The sequence below is a fragment of the Labrus mixtus genome, chromosome 4 (genome assembly GCF_963584025.1).
Source record: "Labrus mixtus chromosome 4, fLabMix1.1, whole genome shotgun sequence".
NCBI lineage: Eukaryota > Metazoa > Chordata > Actinopteri > Labriformes > Labridae > Labrus > Labrus mixtus.
The window spans coordinates 30,090,749-30,111,493 of record NC_083615.1 but is presented as its reverse complement, the minus strand read 5'-3'; the positions used below and the strand labels follow the sequence as shown (position 1 = coordinate 30,111,493).

General features: G+C 37.3%; 2 protein-coding genes across 2 annotated transcripts; both read left to right on the top strand.

Moving 5' to 3' along the window:
* The first annotated feature begins 550 nt into the window (after nt 1–550).
* On the top strand, nt 551–2,527 carry zgc:162634 (uncharacterized protein LOC555881 homolog). Its single transcript, XM_061036840.1, has 2 exons — nt 551–816; nt 2,174–2,527. Exons 1-2 carry the CDS (start codon nt 620–622, stop codon nt 2,310–2,312), a joined length of 336 nt encoding a protein of 111 aa, XP_060892823.1. The 5' UTR covers nt 551–619; the 3' UTR covers nt 2,313–2,527.
* Nucleotides 2,528–19,374: 16,847 nt separating this feature from the next.
* On the top strand, nt 19,375–20,701 carry LOC132973616 (parathyroid hormone-like). Its single transcript, XM_061037160.1, has 3 exons — nt 19,375–19,438; nt 19,715–19,803; nt 19,963–20,701. The coding sequence occupies exons 2-3, from the start codon at nt 19,721–19,723 to the stop codon at nt 20,216–20,218; spliced, it is 339 nt and encodes a 112-aa protein (XP_060893143.1). The 5' UTR covers nt 19,375–19,438; nt 19,715–19,720; the 3' UTR covers nt 20,219–20,701.
* The last annotated feature ends 44 nt before the right edge of the window (nt 20,702–20,745 follow it).

Sequence of the window (20,745 nt, the reverse complement as noted above, 5' to 3'; positions counted from 1 at the left end):
TATTCCAGGACAGCACAAGAATATCTTAAATATGTGCTGCAATAAAAGAGGATATTAAAGATATTTGTGTGCTGTCCTGGAATATTTCTGTTATTTTCAGAAGTGAAATACAGAAGGCTGTAACTTCCTAAAGTTAAATTGCATTTTGGGAATTATAGTAATGAAAGCAATTGATGGAAAAAAATCAGTTTCAATTATTATCCAGCTCAGTAAATTGATGAGGTTCATATTGTTTGAATGATCTTTTTCATGTTCTAGCTCCATATTCTAATAGTTCTAGTAATTTCACATGCAAACTCAGCGTAATGAAGATGAGCAGTCCAACACTGCCACCATGCGGCCAAATGTGGAAACAGTAAGCAATAGCCACTTCTCCAAAACATGTACACAAAAATAAAAATAAAATATCTAACAGCATATAAAGAAATCTCTGAATAGTTTATTAAAATAGCAATATCAAGGATATCAAATGCTTTATTGAAAAGAGATTACCGACGCGGCCATTAAACGGAACTCACGACAACCCGGAAGAGGACTCATATTTCTGTTACACGGATTTATAAAAAGTGCGCACCCTTCCTGTCCGGAGTTGTTGCTATTATTTTGATCAGGTTTGGTCATGTATCGAAATGTTTTGGGTAGACTGGTGACAGAGACAGTCCGTGTTCATGTAAAGAAAACACATTTAATAGAGAGGGTAAGAGCTGCCGCCGTGTCTGTCAGGACGTTTTCTGATGTGAAGGACGAAGTGCAGCAGCCTTTCGACGCTTCCCTGCTTCACTTCCTAGTGTGTCCTCTGTCCAAGAAGCCACTTAGGTAAGACACAAACAGAGAAAGTGAAGAGACAATAGAAAGTATTACTTCACTGGAGAGTTTTCATTTTCTAGTGTAATAGGTCCATAAAGCTGCAGGTTCCTAAATCTGGAAGACTTAATCCGGGTTTATTGCGAATTTGCTGAATTTTAATTGGAGTCGCCACGACTGGAAATTATGCGGGACAAAAAATGACTAAAGTATAAATGAATAAATAAATAAATGTTTGGAGAAATGCATACAATAATGTATAAATTAATAAATATATAAATAAATATATAAATGCTGAAAACAATACATCAATGAATAAATGATAAATACACTTTGTTAATGAAAAATATATTTAATATAATATAATAATTGCAATATATAATATAATTATAATTTATATATTTTTACATGTATTTATTAGCGTATTTCTACAGTTATATATGTATCAATGCATACATTTCCACATTAATTGAGTTATTAATTTATTTTTGTATTTTTACATTTACACATCTATTTATTTCTGTGTCCAGGTCGTAAGAGGAAATGTATATATGTAAATTTGCTTCTGTCTGTTTTTCAAATTGACCAATCCTACTTCAGTAATGTTAGGACGGCCCACTTAATTTACATATTTACGTTTCCTTGTACAACATGGACACAGAAATAAATATATGAATATATTTATTTATATATATTTTTTTTATGAATTGTTGCATTTATTTATAAATATATTTATTTATATATTTATTGATGCATTTCTCCCAACATTTATTTATTTATTTATTCATTTATTTATACTTCAGTCATTTTTTTGTCCCTCATAGGAAAAATGTGCCATGTTGTCACTGAAATATTCAGTCACGTTTTCTTGCATCCTTTATGCTTAAACAGGTGCTTCATTTCGGTCATTTAGACACTTACAACAAGTACTCAGTGAAATCACTTGTACAATGTTAAATCATGTGCCCAACTCGAAAACAAACAGATCTGATCAGATTCTGTCACTTGTCACTTTTGTTTATCACTTTTAGTCAAGATTGTTTTTTTTTAGCATCTTTCAAAAATATGTATCTAAACAATGTTTACACTTTTTGTTCGGGTGTTTAAACAAAGGTTCCATAAATGCCAACATCATTTTTGAGTAACTGTTACTATTGAGTAAGTGACCATGGTGACTATTGGTTGTTGCATTCAGGTGTTGTGGGAAAGCTAAGTTGCTGTACTGATACTGTGTAAAGCACCAATGCCTACGTTTTCATGTGGTAAATTAACAAATTGAACATACAAAAGGACACGTTTTAAGTTAAAATTTGGATTGAGAATGTGAATAGTTTCATAGAAGAATAATGTTCCACTTGTGGCTCCCCAGGTATGATGCTGACACCAATGAGCTGATCAACGAGGATCTTGGCATCGCCTATTCTATCATTGACGGTATCCCCAACATGATCCCGCAGGAAGCCAGACTGATACAGAAAGACACCTCAACTACACCTACGCAGGGATAGAAACTCCATCGCAACTGCACCTTCAGCTGACCACAGACTGGAAGGTTTTTGTTTTGAAGGCTATTGTTCTGAATGATACAGTACTTAATACTGTCATCACATCCTGATCAACTCTGTCCTTTTGAATTGCTGTACATTGAGGACTCATACATAACTCTTATACATGTAATAAATCACCTAAGAAATTCACCAACCCTGTAGAAGACCCCTTCTGCAAGTATGTTCTCTCTGTCCATGATGGTGGGATTGGTCCCAGTAGTATCTCTGTTTGGTTTGTTCTACTCTGCTGCGGTGGAAGAGAACTTCCCACAAGGCTGCACCAGCAGCAACAGCCTGTGTTTCTACAGCCTGCTGCTGCCCGTCACTATCCCCGTCTATGTCTTCTTCCACCTCTGGAGCTGGATGGGGATCAAGCTCTTTAGACACAACTAGGCTCTTCTGACATGCTCTGTAACAGGAACTCTTTACTGGAAAACACGATGAAATCATCTGTTGGATATGTTGCTTGGATTTCCCGGCAGGAAACTGCTGTGATATGTTTTCATTGAGAGTACATCCATTACAGGATTAATAACAGAACTACAATGAGCAGTCTAATATATAACAATACTTCTGATAACCTATCCAAATAGGTTAGATTTAGCAATTAATTACAGTTGAACTTTCCTTTTAATAAACATGACTGGTTGTGAATATGTTTTACAGATGGAGGGCTGCTGTGTGTAAAACTGAATAAAGACTTGTTTTCTTTCCAAATACTGATTAATCGACTTTCTTAAACATGTTATCATGCTATATATTACAATAATGCCAGCAACATGTCTGTCCATTTGTAACCGAGAAAGTCAAGAAATACAAACATGACATGTCAGAGATCTACAAATATTAGATGGTGTGAATGCAAACTTACAACTCAATAGTTTATATCTTGCAGAATGTTTAATATTCAAACTTGGGTTTCTTCACAGTAAAAAAACTTGAATTGACAAAAACACTTTCTCTCTTCCAGAACAGAGAATGGATGAATATTAATGTCTTAAGCTTCCTGAAAACATTCAAACACCTGGAACTTAAACTGATATTTAAGGTAACATGAGCATGTGTGCACTACAAACCCAATGCCAAAAACATCACGTCTCATAAATAAAGTTAATCAGGACTTTGCAATCCTTAAAGCTCATTTTAGGACAATCTTCTATTTGAAAGACGACTCATGACATCCTCCTAACAGCCTTAACATCTATTGACTTTTGTTTATCATGTTAACATTAACTGTCCTTACTCTCCTATCATCACATTTTGACCTCTCAAGAACAAGGTTCATACTGAGTTTTAGCATCAACAGTTAAATTTGATTTCCCCTGTAAATCTCAAAATCTGCCCGCTCTTTAACCTTAAGCCACTTAGACATGAAAGGACATCAAGCAGCTGCAGTAAGAAACCACAGACGTTGACTGCCGGTCAGTGACCCTTTTTGCTTTTCACCTCTCGGCTGCCCTGGGCCAGCTTCATCAGCGGAGACTCTGGTCTGGGCGACAGTCCCTCTCCTTTCGTCTTGAAAAAGAAGGACTCGTTGAGTTTCATCTGGACAGCTCTGACCTGACGTCAAACAAAAAAAAAAGACATTGAAAAACATTTTTCACAGCTTAGCATTTTTGGTACGTTACAATCTTCATACCCATAAAACTTGTCTAACTGAAGATATAAATCTTGATAATCCTCGGGTCTGATATGGACCATGTGCTGCTATTTACCAACTACAAAAAGTGCATTAGTAGGACTATTTCTTAGCAACACACTAATGAATATTTTTTTTCAAGGTAACTTTGTATTAGCTGTATTGTAGCAGGATGGTGTGTGTGTAACTAGATGTCATGACTTATATCAAATTACAGTGTGTTTATGATATAATATGGTAATGAAAGAAGTGTTTCCCCTAGGTTTACAGCTGGGGGGGGGGGGGGCAAAGGCCCCCAAAAAATAAAAAAAAAATAAAAAAATGTATTAACTTGACCTTCAAGGGGGGGCGGGCCGCCTAATATAATGGTAGGGGAAACACTGGAAAAACATGTCAGCCTGTGCAACCGTGGATGTATGAGGCGGAGGAATGAGGTGTTTTAGGTAAACTACAATGATACAAACCACAATTCACTCGGCAGGGCTGCAACAAATGCCCAAAGGTGCAAATGTTTAAACTGGTAAATGGACTTGACCTTGTATAGCAGTTTTCTAGTCTTCTGACTCAAAGTACTCAAAGCACTTTTACACCGCAGATCAAACCTCCCCATTTACACTAATCACACACTGATGGCAGAGGCTGCTATGTAAGTTGATCATCAGAAGTATCTAATCCTATTCATACACCGCCGACGAAGCAGTGGGAGCAACTTGAGGTTATGTGTCTTGCCCTGCTCCTTCACATGTGGCTGCAGGAGCTGGGAATCGAACCCCCATCCTTCCAGCTAAGAGACGACCGACTCTACCAACTGAGCCACAGCCGGTGTAAAGTGGCACAAAGATTTCAACTAAAGAACCTGATTTCATCTTCACCTAGATAAGTCTTGTCTATAAAATGAAATAAGATGCCATTATCACAATAAACTAGCCCATAAACCATTGAGGAGAACAAATACAGGCAGTAAATCCATGGCCCAAAGTGCCACATATTCCAACTGCAGTTAGGTAATTAAAGAATGTGATTTTATTCTTATTTTTCAGACGTACACTTAAACCTCATTGATTAATGTTGTTCAAAATGAAGTGTTTTCTTATTGGTTTAACCCCTACCCGTCTTTGCCAGCCTTATCGCTTGAGTGTAGTGATGTAGGATTGTGAGAATTGTTCACAAAGGGAAAAAATGGTATTGCACAACATCCCATATAGATTTAAGGATATATAATATTTTACCTTTTACTTACTGTATGTACAAGGAGTTCAAGAAAAAACAAAAACCTCTACAACTAGAAGATCAATGGATTTATTTTATCTGTCAAGAAGCTCTGAAACCATTCTGAATAGAGAGTTTCTGACTGTCTCACTTGAGGTGGATCGGATGAAGTTTTATCTTCTCGTCACTGGCTTCCCATAGGTTACAGGATATATTTTAAGATTATTTGTTTTAAAGCCCTTAATAAAAATGGCTCTTACTACATGACTGACCTTCTCAGCCCTTACACAACCTCTAGGCCCTTTAGATCTACAGACATGAGCCTCTCATGGCAGTCCCTCATTCTAATCAGAAACTCAGGCCGCTCTTTTGCAATCAAGGCTCCTCGACTGTGAACGGCCTTCTTACTCGATCAGGTCGCCCCCTGCCCCTCTGTCACCTCAAAAACTTGAGGTACTTTTCATTTCAATATTCTTAACCTTTTTATTACTTTTACAGTAATAATTATAATAGTTGTTAACTCTCTTATTTGTGAGGTGGATTTTCTCTCTGTATTTTGACTGTACAGCACTTTAGTCAGTTTGCTTTACAAATACATTTGATTTGATTGAAATTTGTAAAAAAATGATAAAACAGGTGTTGAATTGTAAATTGATCGGAGTATCATATGGTATTACCTGCGTCAGGTCCGGCTTGCCGGTGCGACAGGGCTGCTCGTTGTCCTCACTGGAGGTTGACGTGTCTGCAGACTTATTGTCAGACTCTGACCGGGGACTCACAGCTGTTTCAGCTTTTCTTTGAGTGCTTACAGAGCCAGGACGTTGACAAGAAGGCTTTTCCTGTACCTCTACATCTTTAATGTCTGAAGAACAAGATAGACACCGTTTTCTTTGGTTGTCACTTTTCATTAAAAAACATGTCCCCAGGTCTTTTCTGGCCCTCTGAGCTGAGCTCAGGTCCAAAGGTTCCAAGTCCTCAAAATGTTCAGTTTCTCTCCTTTTTTGGCAGAAGTGAAGGTAGGAAGAGAGTTTAGTGGTGAAGAAGTTATCTGTCTGTGTAGAAGTGCTGGTCATGGACATTTTGGAAAGCACAGATGGCTGAAGACAAGGAGGTGGTTGTTGGTTTGAAAAAGGAGAATGTTTCTTCTCTGGGGAGGGGGATAAAACAACTGGCTCATCCAGGTAAGGATTCATCACTCTGGGCTTTGTATAGAGAGGACGTGATCCTTTTTTCCTCTCAGTATGGTTTGTGTTTAACTGTGTCCGTGACTGAAGACACAGTTTCCTCTCTCTAAATAACCTGTCTTCTTCCTCTTCTTCTGTCTCAAGTACCTGTAAAGTCTTTGGTTTCTGCTGAGGCGTCTTCCTGTGATTCTGATAGAATTCAGGGTCTTGTGGACATTTAAATGGCTCTTCATGATGCTGCTCCCTCTGTGACGCAGCCGGAGAAGTTTTAATGGCTTCATCACTGGAAGGTTGGGAGGGTGGTGCTCCAAATGTTTTCTGGGTAATAAAAAGGTCCTGGCTGTTTACGTCGTCGCTGGTGCACTGAGAGTCATTATTGTGTGTTGGGCCCTGGCTGTGCTCTGTTGCATGTGAACAGCTCTCAGTGTCTCTCACAGCTTCAGTCACGATGAGACTCTCTTTGGGAGACTGCTGAGTTGACGAGACAAATTTGGGACGTTTGACTCGCATGTATGCTGGTGGCAACTCAAACCCCACTTTCTTTTTTCTTTTGGCTTTCTTTTTTGAGTCTTGAGTGAGTTGATCGGGATGGAGCTTGTCACTGCTGAGTGAACCGCCCTGTGTAAATACAGCGCTGTCATCTAGTTCAAAAGGTAACCTGTTTTTCTTTTTCTTCTTTCCCTTTTTCTTTTCTTTCCTTCCCTTCATTGCCTCCTTGTATTTTGAGTTTTCCTTTTTCTTCTTTTTATGGACCTGTTCATCTGTATTCATGTTTAAGTTTTTTATGCTTTTTAGGCATTTTGTGTCCTTTTTGGATTCTTTCTTTCCTTTTCTTCTCCCAGGTGATATCCAAGACTCCCAAAAGGAGTCGGTAATGTCAAAGTCACTCATGAATCTGTTTAATGAAAAGAGCAAAGTTAAATGTTTCTCAAAAGCTACAGGCATCTTTTTTTATTTTACTACAAAGTACAAGTCTCCCATGTGAACAAATAAAACAAATAACAAATAAATGCCATAACTTAACAAAGAAACACAAGATAGTGGATAGTAAGGCTTTCTTAAAATGTATATTCTGGTTATTTTGTGATATAACCTGTTTTTCCAGCTTCTAAGAAAACATTTAACTGTTAGTAAAATAGATACTTAAAGCAGTAACACACAGTATCCCAATGCCAGCTACATTAGAGGAAGGTCTTACTTTAAAATTCATCCTCTGACAAATACATGTGATTTTGCGATTTTCTCCAGATGACTGTTAAATATTTTTTTGTTCCTACCTTTATTCTTCCAGGCTATCTGAAAATGTTTGACTTGTGTTAACATCATATCACATATCTTTTGTCAGAGAGCCCAGATGCCTCCAGCTGTTCGATACAAAGAGTGTCTCGGGCTCTATACTGACAACATGAGCTGCGTTCCTATTGGATGTATTTACACATTAAATGTAATTGATGATGGTGGTGTCGGAGAGCATTGTCTTACATGTCACCTGACAAAAATCACATAGATGTTCACACCTGCGTCTGTCGATAGAGACAGACATGTTCTGTGTCTGCTTTCGCCTGCTAAACATCCTCATGTTTTTCTGTCTGTAATCTGTCAAACAATTTAATCAGGAACGGTTGGTGGTAACGATAGTGTGCATTAGGTTTCATTGTTTCCATAATGAGGTTTTAAACTGGACTATTTTATTTATCACTGTTATGGCCTCACATTAAGCCCAGGCATGAGGCAGCAGACATGATGAATGCTCTCTGCTTCTGTAAAGATAAACTCAGCAGAGTAGAAACTATACTCCATACATCAACATAATGACAGGTCGATGGATTGTATTTCCCAGAGGACATAATGCATTTTGAATAAAACGTCTTAACAGAGCCAATGGAGAATAAATAATAGTTACTGTCTATCTGAATTATGCAGATCTGTTTTGTATTTAGGCTGCACATTTTATCCATAAATAACTGGGCAATTATACAAAGGCCTATATTTAGAGCCCCCTGCCTACATGTACTGGCAGCCTAGGCTTGATTCAAGATATTTATTCTGGGTTTTGCCTGCCATCAGAACCATAACAGACATATTTCGATGAAGGTTTAGCTTGTTACTAGGCTATCTATCTAGTTTGCATGTGCATAAGTAGCTATGCTCAATAACTATTTCTTCAGAAGAGAAATATCTCTGCTAACATTGACAACTAGCATTTCGATAAAGGAGGTTAGCAAAAAATATTAAGGAGGTTTGCAACAATGTAGCTAACTGATGAAGTGGTGACTTACCTACTTATCCGGAACAGGTTTATTTTATGTCACTTTATTCTACAGTTTTTACAGGTTCGTCTTTACCATCCCAAAAATAGTAAATTAATACACCCCAACGTAAAAAGGTATTAACAATTTACCATTAATGTCATACCATACCTCAGGACTCAGGAGGCAGATTCAATTTCAGCGGGCAAAACGAAACTTCAAAGGGACCGTCTTTGCTGCTGCCATCAGGTCATGTTGCATTTAAGTGCTTCTCTAAATTCCCGGACCACAGATAACACAAGGGCTTTTCCTTAATAAGCGGTAACTACAACCCTTTTCAAATAGGCCTACATGTAAAACTTTAAAGGAAACTAAAATATGAATTCGTACTCATACTCAATGCTTGCATGGAGTACACTTATTTCTCTTTGTTTTATTAGCAAACATTTAATATTATCTGCTATGCTGACTCTTGGGATGATACTTCCTTTAAACTTGATGTGAATGAAGCATTTAGAGCTATCCAGTCTGCTGTAGGCTATTGAATAGTGTCCAATAGTGGATATTTGTCGCATAGAAAGTTGTGTCCAAAATAAGGCAAATGTGAGAATTCATGTTTCACAAAATATTCACATATAAGACCACTAGATGTCGCAATTTACCGTGACTTCCTATTATGCTATACTCAGTGAATCGCTGCATACATTTCAGTCTTAACTTGAAAGAAGAGGAACAAATAAACATAGGCTAGATTTCTGACACTACGTAGGCTATTGATTAACAGTTGAAGTTGAAGGAGACATTTACACCCCACTGTACCAAGATCCATGAAACTGAAGGCTCGCTTTATAACGTATTTAAAATTTATCTGAAAGAAAATAGAGCAGACGTTTGCAACTTTTAAAAACCTTCCCTCGTCATGACATTTGTCCCTTTTGTCCGTGTCATAATTTATCTTATGCTCAGTCATTAAAGCCCTCCATGACCCCCCTCCACTTAATGTCCTCTACAGGTTCATCATGACTCATTCTCTCTGTGTCATTCAGTTGAAACCAGTGGGAGAAATTATCTTGAAATGACCTGCAGTTGGAGGCTGAAAATCTTTTTTGTATCCGTTTTGAAGAAAATCAGCTATACATCCCAACTATAGAATGCAAAAATAGCCCTGCTCACATGAATAGTTTTAATATCAATATAAAGAAAACATTTTTATTATTTGATTAGCAGTTATTACCAGATGCCAAAGGTTGGATCTGTTTATTGCTTATAAGGTAATCGATGATCAGCACTGCTTTGCCTTTAAATCTACTGTAGCAAGAAATTTGAGCGGAAAATGTCAGATTTTCTTTGTATCACTAATATAATAGTTCTTTGAGCATTTCTATGGATGAATCAGAGAGATGTTGATCAGAGTCTAGGCTACATGTTCAGCTAAGAATTTATTTCTGAAGTTGTTATCTATGAAGTGATACAAAATGATCACTTTCTCCATCAGATTTAGCAGCTCTACTCTTTTGTTCCAGTCCCTACGACTTCTCCCCATCTTCCACCTAAACCAGTTTCAGGTATGTATTTTTGTTTTCCAATCAGTCAACAACTTACTCCCCGTCTGTTTTCAAGATATATTTCAAATCAATTCTCAAATCAATTATTACATCACAAGGTCAGCCAGCTTACTTCAGTCTGCATTTTTCAGGACATGGTTTTCTCGATTCTCTATCAGATTCAGAGGACCTCATTGTTAGAACAATTTACCCAATCGTATTAGAAACAGCACCAGCCTCAACTTATTTAAAAAAGAAACCATTTATTTCCTGCTTGGCCAATTAACCAATGCGCCATCATAATCATTCTCTGCCATAAGAGCTTATTTTCCTCTTCTTTAATTTGTCTAATTTGTTTTGCTTTCTTTTACACCTTCTTGAGTATGTGTTCTTGTTAGCTTTATTGTTTTTGCTTGGACTACATTAATAATATGTCTCTGTGTTACATGTTTCTCTTCAGGAGGGCCACTCAACAAGCCCCTCTGGGTTTATTTGGCTCCTCCAGCACATTTCTTTCAAAATGTTTTTTTATTTATTTTGTTAATTAACTAATAATAATCACTTAAGTGCAATAAAATAAATGAAAAAATATCTAGTGATTGCATATCTCTCCATCTCATTTTCCCACCTCTAGATTAAGACAAATGTTATCTAAACAAATTATAGCCAGCATGGACATTCTTGCTTCCTTACAGACTGGAGAGATTGCAGGATTTCCATTTTACAGCCTGGCTGGCATTTCTCTTGAGTAATGCTATGAACCTATTTTCATTCAACCATCCCATTAGTCTGACAAAAGATTCTATCTTTTACTATGTATGAGACACATGCTTTTGTGCAAGAAAATCTCTTAGTATACTGAGTATGAGTTGCAAGAATTGTCATGAATAAATTGTTACAAAAGTGTGCAGTGGACTGTCATGTTAGCCAATAGAAAGCTGGAATCTGAAAAAACAACTTCAGCCCCATGTACAGAGGCTGTTGTCCATGAAGCGGCAGCCCAGGTTCAAATCCAGCCTGCAGCTCCTTTCTTGTATGTCATTACCCATTCTCTCTCTATTTCCCTGATATTCAACTATAACTGTCATTCCTCTAAAATAAAGGCATTAAACTCCCAAAAATATATTGTTACAAAATCATGCAATTCACAAGCACAACAAGTTTATTTTAGCTCATCAAATCAAATTGAGGAACTTTAAATTAATCGTAAAAAGACAGACGTAAAAGCTTAAGGAGAACAGAGACTTAAGGGGAAAATAACAACAACAATTTTAATTCTTTGGAAAAATCTAGATTCCAGTCACAGACATGTCTCAAACTGGTTGTTTCCCAGTTAAGAAACGTCATCTTTTAGGCATGTGTTATTAATGTTGCTTCATAAGTTCCCTTTTTTGATCACTGTGTTTCTGATATCTTTCCATTTGAAGGGTAAACCCCACAAGAGGGGCTAATCACTGCTATACAAGACTTATTATATTTCAGGAAGTTGTCAATAACTTTGAATAACTTGAATATCAAGCACACACACTCAAAACGTGTGTCTTTGTGGCTTTATTTAGAACAATTTTTAATAGAGGACATGAGGTGACGTTGGGACATGCTTCAGTAAGTATTGTCATTAACGACTCTTTGATGTCATTTTGATTTAAAGCAAAAAAAAATGGCAAAAAGGAAGCTACTTTTCGTTTCAACTGCGGCATCGCAAAAAGGTTTGGCACAGCAAACTGAGACCCAGAACTACATCCCCAAACCAAATCATTGAGGCCTTCCTGAAAATGTTTATGAGTGAGTCTGCAGATGTGTGGACTCCCACCTAGATATCCTAGGCTGTAATGAGGAGAGCCTATTTGTTCTTTTTATAGTTTCTCCAGAAGAACTTCAAGCAGGAAATGTCGGAGTAATATGGAAACTGAAATTAGGACGGTCTCGGGTCTTTCGGAGGACTTTATTAAAGGCTTTATGTGTGATTTTTTGATCCAGCAGATGTCGTCCTTGAGCACCAGCATGAAACCAAAACAACTCGCGCTGCATTGTTGTGTTAGCATGCTAATGCTAGCGATCTTTATTATGCTCGTATCTTCACACTGCATGTAAATTTACCTGAAATGAGCGTGATCTAGAAACACAGTTAAGCAGTGAGTACAGTATGTTATTCTTCTTTTCTCTAGTCCCTCAATTAAACAACTTTTATACACGAGGGGAGGAGTCAGCCGGCCGTCCCGACGATGTAAACAAAGTGAAGATAGGACTCTGAAAACTCTGAAAACATCACAGACAGTGGGACTCGAGTGTTACACCCATTGTAGACAGTCATGACTCACAGAGTTATTTTCAGAGGATATACTTGATTTATATTATATTTAAGAGTGAAAAATCACATATAAAGCCTTTAAGGATATCAGACGAAAAGATCCTGGAGAACCAGGGGCCATTTCAGCAAGCCTATTCTATCCAGCCAGTAAGTTGTGTCTGTAGCCAAACTTTGGACTGTGTGGCTGATTCTCATGAGATGGTGTAAGCTGCAGATGATATCAACTTGCTGCCAGAGAAACTGACAAACAACCCAGCCAAGAGAGTTCAGTACAGAGGCAAAACATCCTGAGTGTAGAGACCAAATACTTCAACCATGTTAGCCTCGCCCTGACCAGTTTTTGAAAGTCTTTTTGAAGAAATCAATCTGATTAATAATTCACCATCAGAGGTGTCCTTGTGAAGCTTTTCAAAACACAGAACGTGTCCATACTTCAAATGCTAGAAGAGCCAGGACTTTGAACTCAAACTGAGCAGAGAACTGCGCTGGCCAATCAACATCAGCCTAAGTCTTTGACTAATACTGAGCTACACAGAGAGGGCATGGAGGATGCTCAGGCTGCCTTGTTGGCCTGCAGTGCATCCTCATAGACCACAGAGGTCATAGACCACTTCAAGCCTACACTATTAGCTTTGTTGCCAACATGGAACATAAACGTCCCCATTAAAAGAGAAGACAAACAGCCTGAAAGAGAGCTGACCCAGCTGGAGCTGCGTCTACAAGAGCAGGAAGCAGCTGCCAGAGAGAATGTCATCGAAACTGAGATCATTACAGAGAAAGCCATAAAAGCAAAATAGTTTCATCTTTTGCCTCTGTAGTCTGGTCAGAAATAGAAAGAAGTAGACCACCAGACAAAAAACATTAAGTGTAGCATAAACATCTTCGGTTGCAAGCAGAAAATGTTGTTCGTTTTTTGTGAGCTTTTTACATTCTGAAATGTTAATGTTAACATCTCTTCTCTTGTGTATCTGTCTCCACCAAACAATCAAAAAGCAGTGAGTAGAGGTAGATGTAGCAAATTGTGGAACAACCTAGACCACACTCCGTCAGAGAATGTGCCAGCTTTGCAACTTTTAAGGGTCAGGCAAAGGTGTGGCCCAGACCACACCAGATTTGTCACCATATCTAATCAACAATAAATACACACACACACACACACACACACACACACACACACACACACACACACACACACACACACACACACACACACACACACACATTGATACTCACATACATGTATACATACAAACATACATAAATACATACACAAACCTTGTGCAGTAGTAAATGCATAAACATCTCTATAATTATGCAGATTTTGTGAAATAGGGATATGTGCAGCTACACCAGCAGTTAACAATAATGTGCAATACACCAGCATTTTAGAACTTTACCTCCCATCTCCTTATCACTCACAGTTGATAAAACCTGTTAAGAAAGCAGAAAATGGAAAATTAAACTAAACTCCAGAGGCAGGTGGTTAATTCATTTTAAGCTCTCCAGTTTGCTTTGAATCCATTTATGTAGGTTTGATGGTTTGTTATGAGTCATTTTCAACAGCCAGCCTCATTCAGATAACACAATTATAACTTTGCTTTTTGATGCTTGATCAATCAATACAGCTCAGAGGAAGGAGTTAGGCACTGCTAGTGGTCTGGTGTGGGGGTGTCTGGTGGCAGTAAAATGATGGTGCACTGCCATAAGAGGGAGGACAGTTCCAGGAAAAGGAGGTCAAGTTGTAGTAAAGAACTGCCTGTTATGCACATGAGCTCACAGTGCCGACCCTTCACCCTAAACAATTAATCATGCCAATCACACTGAGGTGCACAGCTTTATTGACAGATTTGCGAGCCTGAATACCGTAAAACTTCTATTAATGGCCCGGGGTTTTATTTACTTTAATTTAACAATTGGCCCTGTCTTTAATTGGAACAGGCATCAATATGAGACAGACTTTTAATTACTTTCTTTCAACATTTGTGCACAACAAGATTGGAACAGACTATAAAAATTGTAAATTCACACGAGAAAGAATATTTAAATTTGTAAAAATTAAGGTATTAATAAACAAATTAAATAAATCACAAATTTGACATCACTTTTTTAGACAGTGTGCAAAGCTGTTTAAAGGCCTGTATGTATACTATAACTCTTCTGTATTTCTTATATGCCATAATTCACATTTATTGTTTGTGTCTTTCTGCTTTTTCTCCTTAATTTTAAAGCAACAAATTATTTAAAAACTAAAAGTACAGGGGTCTCTAAGTGAGACCTGCCTTTATTTGTCAGAACGTATGCACCAGGTTAGTAAAAGGGACTGGGCCTTAAATTATGTTGGGCTTTTATTTCATTCATTTGAAGTTTTCTTTGATATTTTTTCTGAAGTTTGAAATCAATAGAACTTTATTATATTAACAATATTAATGATTAATATTAATCGGGGAGCTGCTGAAAACTACAACTTTTTTAAAGTGAAAAATGAAAAGCGTGCGCCCAGAAATGATTGAGAGTTATCACTCCACTTTCAGTTCACTGCCACTTAGCCGAGCCTTTTAGCCCTTTTCCCTTATTGTTGGGTTTTCAGATGAACAATCTGTTCCCATTAACCCTAGAACACTAACGTTGGGTGATTTTCACCCATGTGATTGTGGTCACTTGAATTGTATTGTATAGCTGCTGTCTGAGTTGCCTGGGTCCTTCAGGCTGCCCCCTGACGTCATTGAAGCGTGTTTCCCTGCTCCAATCTCTGGGTTTTTCAACAGGCACTTGTTCGGGTGATTTTAGTTAGTGACGTTAGTGATAGTGAGTAAAATATTTCCCACACTTGTCGGTAATGCAGTGAGAGACTTATCCTTCACTAGACAAGGCTCACATGTCCCAGGAACAAGTGGACTGAAAAACAACTTCCCAGCTCCATTGTTTTTTCTGAAGGACTTTTAATTAACGATTCCCTAATTTTTCACTAATTTTACAGACTTTTTATAGGGTTTGGGAAAAACAGAGGGAGAAACAGGAAAGAATGTGTGGCTTACATTTATCAAGTTGACAGATTAAAAAAAAACTCTGAATGAACATTTATGCCGTTAACTGTTTCTAGTGTATAATGAGCTAACGTCAGATAATGTGTTTTAAGAGTGTAGAGCGCTGCACCTCAGTTTCAGTGATGCCAAAAGGTTTAGAGCTCCACCTACTGACGGGCTGCGGTATAATTCAAAAAGCCCGCCCTCTTCATATTAACAGACTTAAAAAATCTAATTACACTTAAAAAAAATAAAATTCTCAAACATGATTTTGTTGTGATGACAAATTATTATCTAACTGAACAAATGGATCAGATTTATGTTCAAGTCCTCTTTTTTTCTGCAAAGTTTATGGATGCCATAAAAAGGGGTACAATTCCATGATTGTGCAGCTCTGTTGTGAATGCGGCTCTCGAGGCACTATGTACAATTCATTTGTGGAGTACAGGAGAGACATCTTGAAGAAACATAAAGGACACTTACAAAAGAGTCATTTGATTTTACATAATCTTGAGTGTCTGCTTCAAGCTGACACAGGAATCTGTTTCGCTGCACTGACCTAAGGGATCTTTGTCGTTTCTTTGGTAAGATGAATATGTGGTTTTGTTTGCAGAAGCAGAATGACGTCAATAATGGAGCTCTTTCACCCAATCCCTTCAGGACAGACTCTGGATCCGAATGTGCAAAATGCAAAATGCAAGCGCATGCAGTCATGAGGGTATTTTGGCTTCAAATTTGTACAATGGGAGAGGGTTGAAGTGCATTGTCCATTTGCATTTACAGTCTATGTTTTTAGTTCAAGTTCTGATGCCCCCAACAGGTTAAATCAGAATCAGAGTGAGAAATACTTTATTAATCCCAGAGGGAAATTCGATGTGTGTATATATTCCATCTGACTCTTATTCATGTGAATATTTCTTGTACCTATTATTGATATCTTACTTACATTCCTATTCTATTTTATTAATATTTTTATTACTTTATTATTTCTGCTGCTATATTGTATATTTTGGAGCAACTGTAACAATCAAATTTCCCTCTGGGATTAATAAGAAATAGAAGTTGAATAGAAGTTTTGCCATTTTAATATGTGTGCCAATAAGCCATCTATTCACACATAATGATAAAATCCACCTGGTACATCCTACATCTTTAAGGCTTTGCGTTCTTGTTGTCTTTGAACTTTCTTGAGTGACTTGAGACGTCAGTATCTCTGAAATGTAATTTATCTTGCCTGTCAGCCATCTCAGGACATGACGTCACCCTCTATAAAAGTCGACGCCTAACCTGAAATAGAAGTCCCCTTCTACTTATTTACGCTACTGCTACTATTCTTAAGTCTCAGGCACCTGCTTGCTTTACTGATGCACCTGACTTGCAATCGCTCCTGCAATGTTTCCCATGCACCTTTTTCGCCTATGCATGCCTCGGGTAACATGCTACACATTGTGACAGCATGAGGTAATGAGGGCGGCATGGTTTAGGACCTGAGCTAAGTTCAGAGGTCAAAGTGTTCAGCGGGTGTCATCTAAACAGGCCGTGGCCACCGTAATAGTATCACGGGTAAGCAAGCGGGGGTCAATGTCTATGTAGGGCCTCGCCGTTTACCCTAAATCTTTTAAAGCTGCTTTGTAAACAATTGGAATAAGTGCCATTTGTTTATGAAACAACATGTGGAATGAAAGTCTAAGAAGTATTATCATTTTTTATTTAGCTTCAAAAACTTTGATGGTTCATTCTCAACTGTTTAAATGAAAGGCGTTGTAAGAATTTGACAGATCATAGCGCTAAAGAAATCCTTTAGTTGAAATGTATACACATTTACACATTTACAGATGAATTTCAAACATTTACACTTTAAAGGGAAATAAACATGACCAACAAATCTTTGAGATGCCTGACGTAATCTCATAGTCCACCTTCTCAACCGGTGTTGCTTATACCTGATTGACAGAGAGGGATGGGAGGGAGCAAAGAGACCTAAAATTCAACGGACAGTTAAAACTTATATTCCTTTCTTAGATGAGACTAGTGTGTATGTTTATAACAGTGCTACCTAGAGGGGCTTTTGCCAATATATCAACAGTAAGGTAACAACCAAGTTAATGACGTTAATTTATGTAAAAAACTTTTGACACTTTTGTATTCCAACAAAGACTGTTTGAATAGAGTAGTGAGATAAATGTAGAGGAGTTATTTACATGAAAGGAAGTGGAGTAATAACTTAATAAAAGGAGATTATAAATACTTCTTCTATTTGTCAAAAATAGATGACTAAGAGGTCTTTGCAAAACTTCTTTGCAAAAGTTATGATTGTAAATACAATTATACAGCGCAAAAGTTTTAGTGGAATTACATTTTTTTTAAATGTGTTAATACCAAACAATCTACAACTAGATCTATAAATCATGGCTATTTGTGTGTTGCTTTTTCCGTTAAAGACCCTTAAAAAAGGGTACACAGAATCAGTTTCTTTCTTACTTTGTTTACGTTACACCGTCACAAAGGGTCATATCTTGTAAAAATTATTTTTAAGCATAAATAGTGATTAGAGTAAATTATAAATGCATATTTTTGTTATGTGTTTCTATATGTTCGGTATAGGTTTACAAAACATGTTTTACAATCCACTGTTATCTAATCCAGGGGTTCCCAACCTTTGCCATGCCAAGGACCCCCATAAAGCATCAACCTCTGGTTGGGACCCCCTTAAGCAAATTATCCTAAATTCCTTTTATGTTACAATTGCAAATATCAAAAATGAAATGAATAGCTTCGTAATATGTTTCCTTGTTTAATTAACAATGGAACATCTTGTTTTTCTTAGATGTCATTCAATGTATTTTTTAGTTTATCTTTCTTTTATTTTAATGCTTTTTGCTGTTTGATTATGTACTGTGAACATTGGGTTGATATTTTATTGATTTGATTTCTGAATCTTATTCATGATTGCAGAAATAACAGTTGTTTATTGTATTCCTGTGAATTTCTCCTTAATGTAAAGCACATTGAGCTTAATAATAAACGTTCTCTTCTATTCTTTTCTATTCTATTAGCATGCACACACGCACACACACGCACACACAAAACACTGATGACCAACACAGTGACAGTAACTGCATCACCTATGACACAGCTCCTGAACTCCCAAATTACTCTTCGATTCAGGAAGTGTTCTCTGACGTCAGGTCTGTGTGAACGCTCTTTTTTTTGGAAGGCCACTCATTAAAACAATGTTAATTCTTGAGTCAAGTGTCTATGTAACCATGGAAACCCCCTAATGGCCAACGACGGTCATAAATCCATCCAAATGTTGCCGCTTTTGTTGTGGGGCAGACAATAAAAGGTCACAGCAGATGTGGACTAGATCTGGCTACTTTACAGACAGAAGAGTATGCTGAATTTAAAAAAAGGAGATAAATTCTGTGCTACAGTCTTAATCAAAAATAGGCCTATAATAACATACATACTGTATAAATTAGGATTATATTGTTGTGTTACCTCAAAGATAAATCTCATATTGAACCAAACTCTTTAAAAGTCAAAACATTCCTGTCAGGGAAACTCATAGCTTTAAAGATTTTGAATTTTGGTGTGTGTATTTTTGAAAATATGGTGGGTGTGGGCGGATTTGGTTCACCATGCAAAGCCATTAGTTTGTTCTGGTATGACAGTGTTGAAAGCCTGAAGTTCAAAGGAGGTGTTGTCATTCCTGGCCTGCCCCCTCCAGGAGCTTGAGGTGTGACATCAACAGCAATAATGAAGTCAGCTCATCAATGGCTGGGCCGGCGAGCTATAAAAGGAAGTTGGAGAGTCCCATGCATATCATAACTGACAGAAGCATTTCACCAAACTACACTGGCTTATCTTTATTTCCACCAGTACTCATCAACTTTTAGCAAACTGCGGAGAAGCAATCACAGAGCAGGTATGCTGAACACACCTTCAATTAAGTTTGTTTCTGATAAAATGTATTTTATTCAGATGAATTATGATGTGTTTGAGCGTTAAACAGATCTGGGGAAATAGAAATTTAGGATAAAAGAACACTTAAAATGTTACCCTTAATAAATGAATTTATATGCAATGGCTTATTTTAACATGAGACATTTTAATTTATGTCAGACATTTTTGATGCTGTGAAAGGTTTGTAAATTTACAACATTAAAAGCTTTTGAATTAATCTTTTGAATTTTTGATACAGGTCAACATGCAGAATCTGGACTCTAAAATCTTGATCACGTCTCTCTGCATTTTACACGTCTTCACGTTCTGTGAAGGGCGTCCCCTCAGGTAATTATCTCCTCCTACCACTTAAGTATTTAAGATCAATTAAGATTACCCTCACCAGTCCAAGTCCATTGCCTTATTTGAGCTCTATTTATATTTTTTTTAACAGTCTGTTTTTCAGTATTGAACTGACGAATATTTCATGATACTGTGTGTGTACAGAAAAAGGACGGTGAGTGAGGTCCAGCTCATGCACAACATCGGGGAGCTCCAGCAGGTGCAGGAGCGTCGGGATTGGCTGCAGATGAGGCTCCGGGGCATCCACACCGCTCCGGGCAGGGGCAGCAGCGAGGAGGCGAGCCGGTTGAGGAGAAGACCACGTCCCCAAGAGCTGCCCGACCTGAGCGACCTGACACCAGAGGAGATCCAGTACGCTTTGAAGCTTTTGGATAAACTTCTCAAAACTAAACAGTCATGATTTTGTTTGCTGCTATTTGAACATCGTTAGTCCCAGCAACATTTCCAAATTTCTTCTTAAATATTAGGCTAGGATCGTCTTCTTTATTTAGGCCTATTTTATCTGATTCAATTTTTTATTTATTTTGGACATTTTTTATTTTTTTTGTATTTGTTTATTATTTATGAAACTGCTATGTATGAAAATTGATAAAGGTAAACAGCATGGACGAGGGGAATCTTACCAATTGTATTTGCACTTTTATTTTTGGACCAACAATATTTTTTTTGTTGTTTTTTGATCATTTGACATTAACTTTACTAACGGGCATTTTTTTTCCTTCTTTTAATGTAAATTTCACTTTTAAGCTATTTAAAAAATATATGTTTTCTGTAAAACTACAAAACAGACATAGGCTATGGTTAGACCTCATAGGACCTACACTTGTCTACTGTAGACTGCTTTACTTTACATGGAGGGCTATGTTAAGCATTTAAATTTGTGTATATTAAAAAAATTTAAAAAATATATATTTTAAGTGTTGTCTT

Coding starts and splice junctions, on each gene's coding strand:
- zgc:162634 (XM_061036840.1), top strand. CDS start 620: ATGTATCGAAATGTTTTGGGTAGACTGGTGACAGAGACAGTCCGTGTT. Junction 817..2,173: donor CTGTCCAAGAAGCCACTTAG/GTAAGACACAAA, acceptor GTGGCTCCCCAG/GTATGATGCTGACACCAATG.
- LOC132973616 (XM_061037160.1), top strand. CDS start 19,721: ATGCAGAATCTGGACTCTAAAATCTTGATCACGTCTCTCTGCATTTTA. Junction 19,804..19,962: donor TGTGAAGGGCGTCCCCTCAG/GTAATTATCTCC, acceptor GTGTGTGTACAG/AAAAAGGACGGTGAGTGAGG.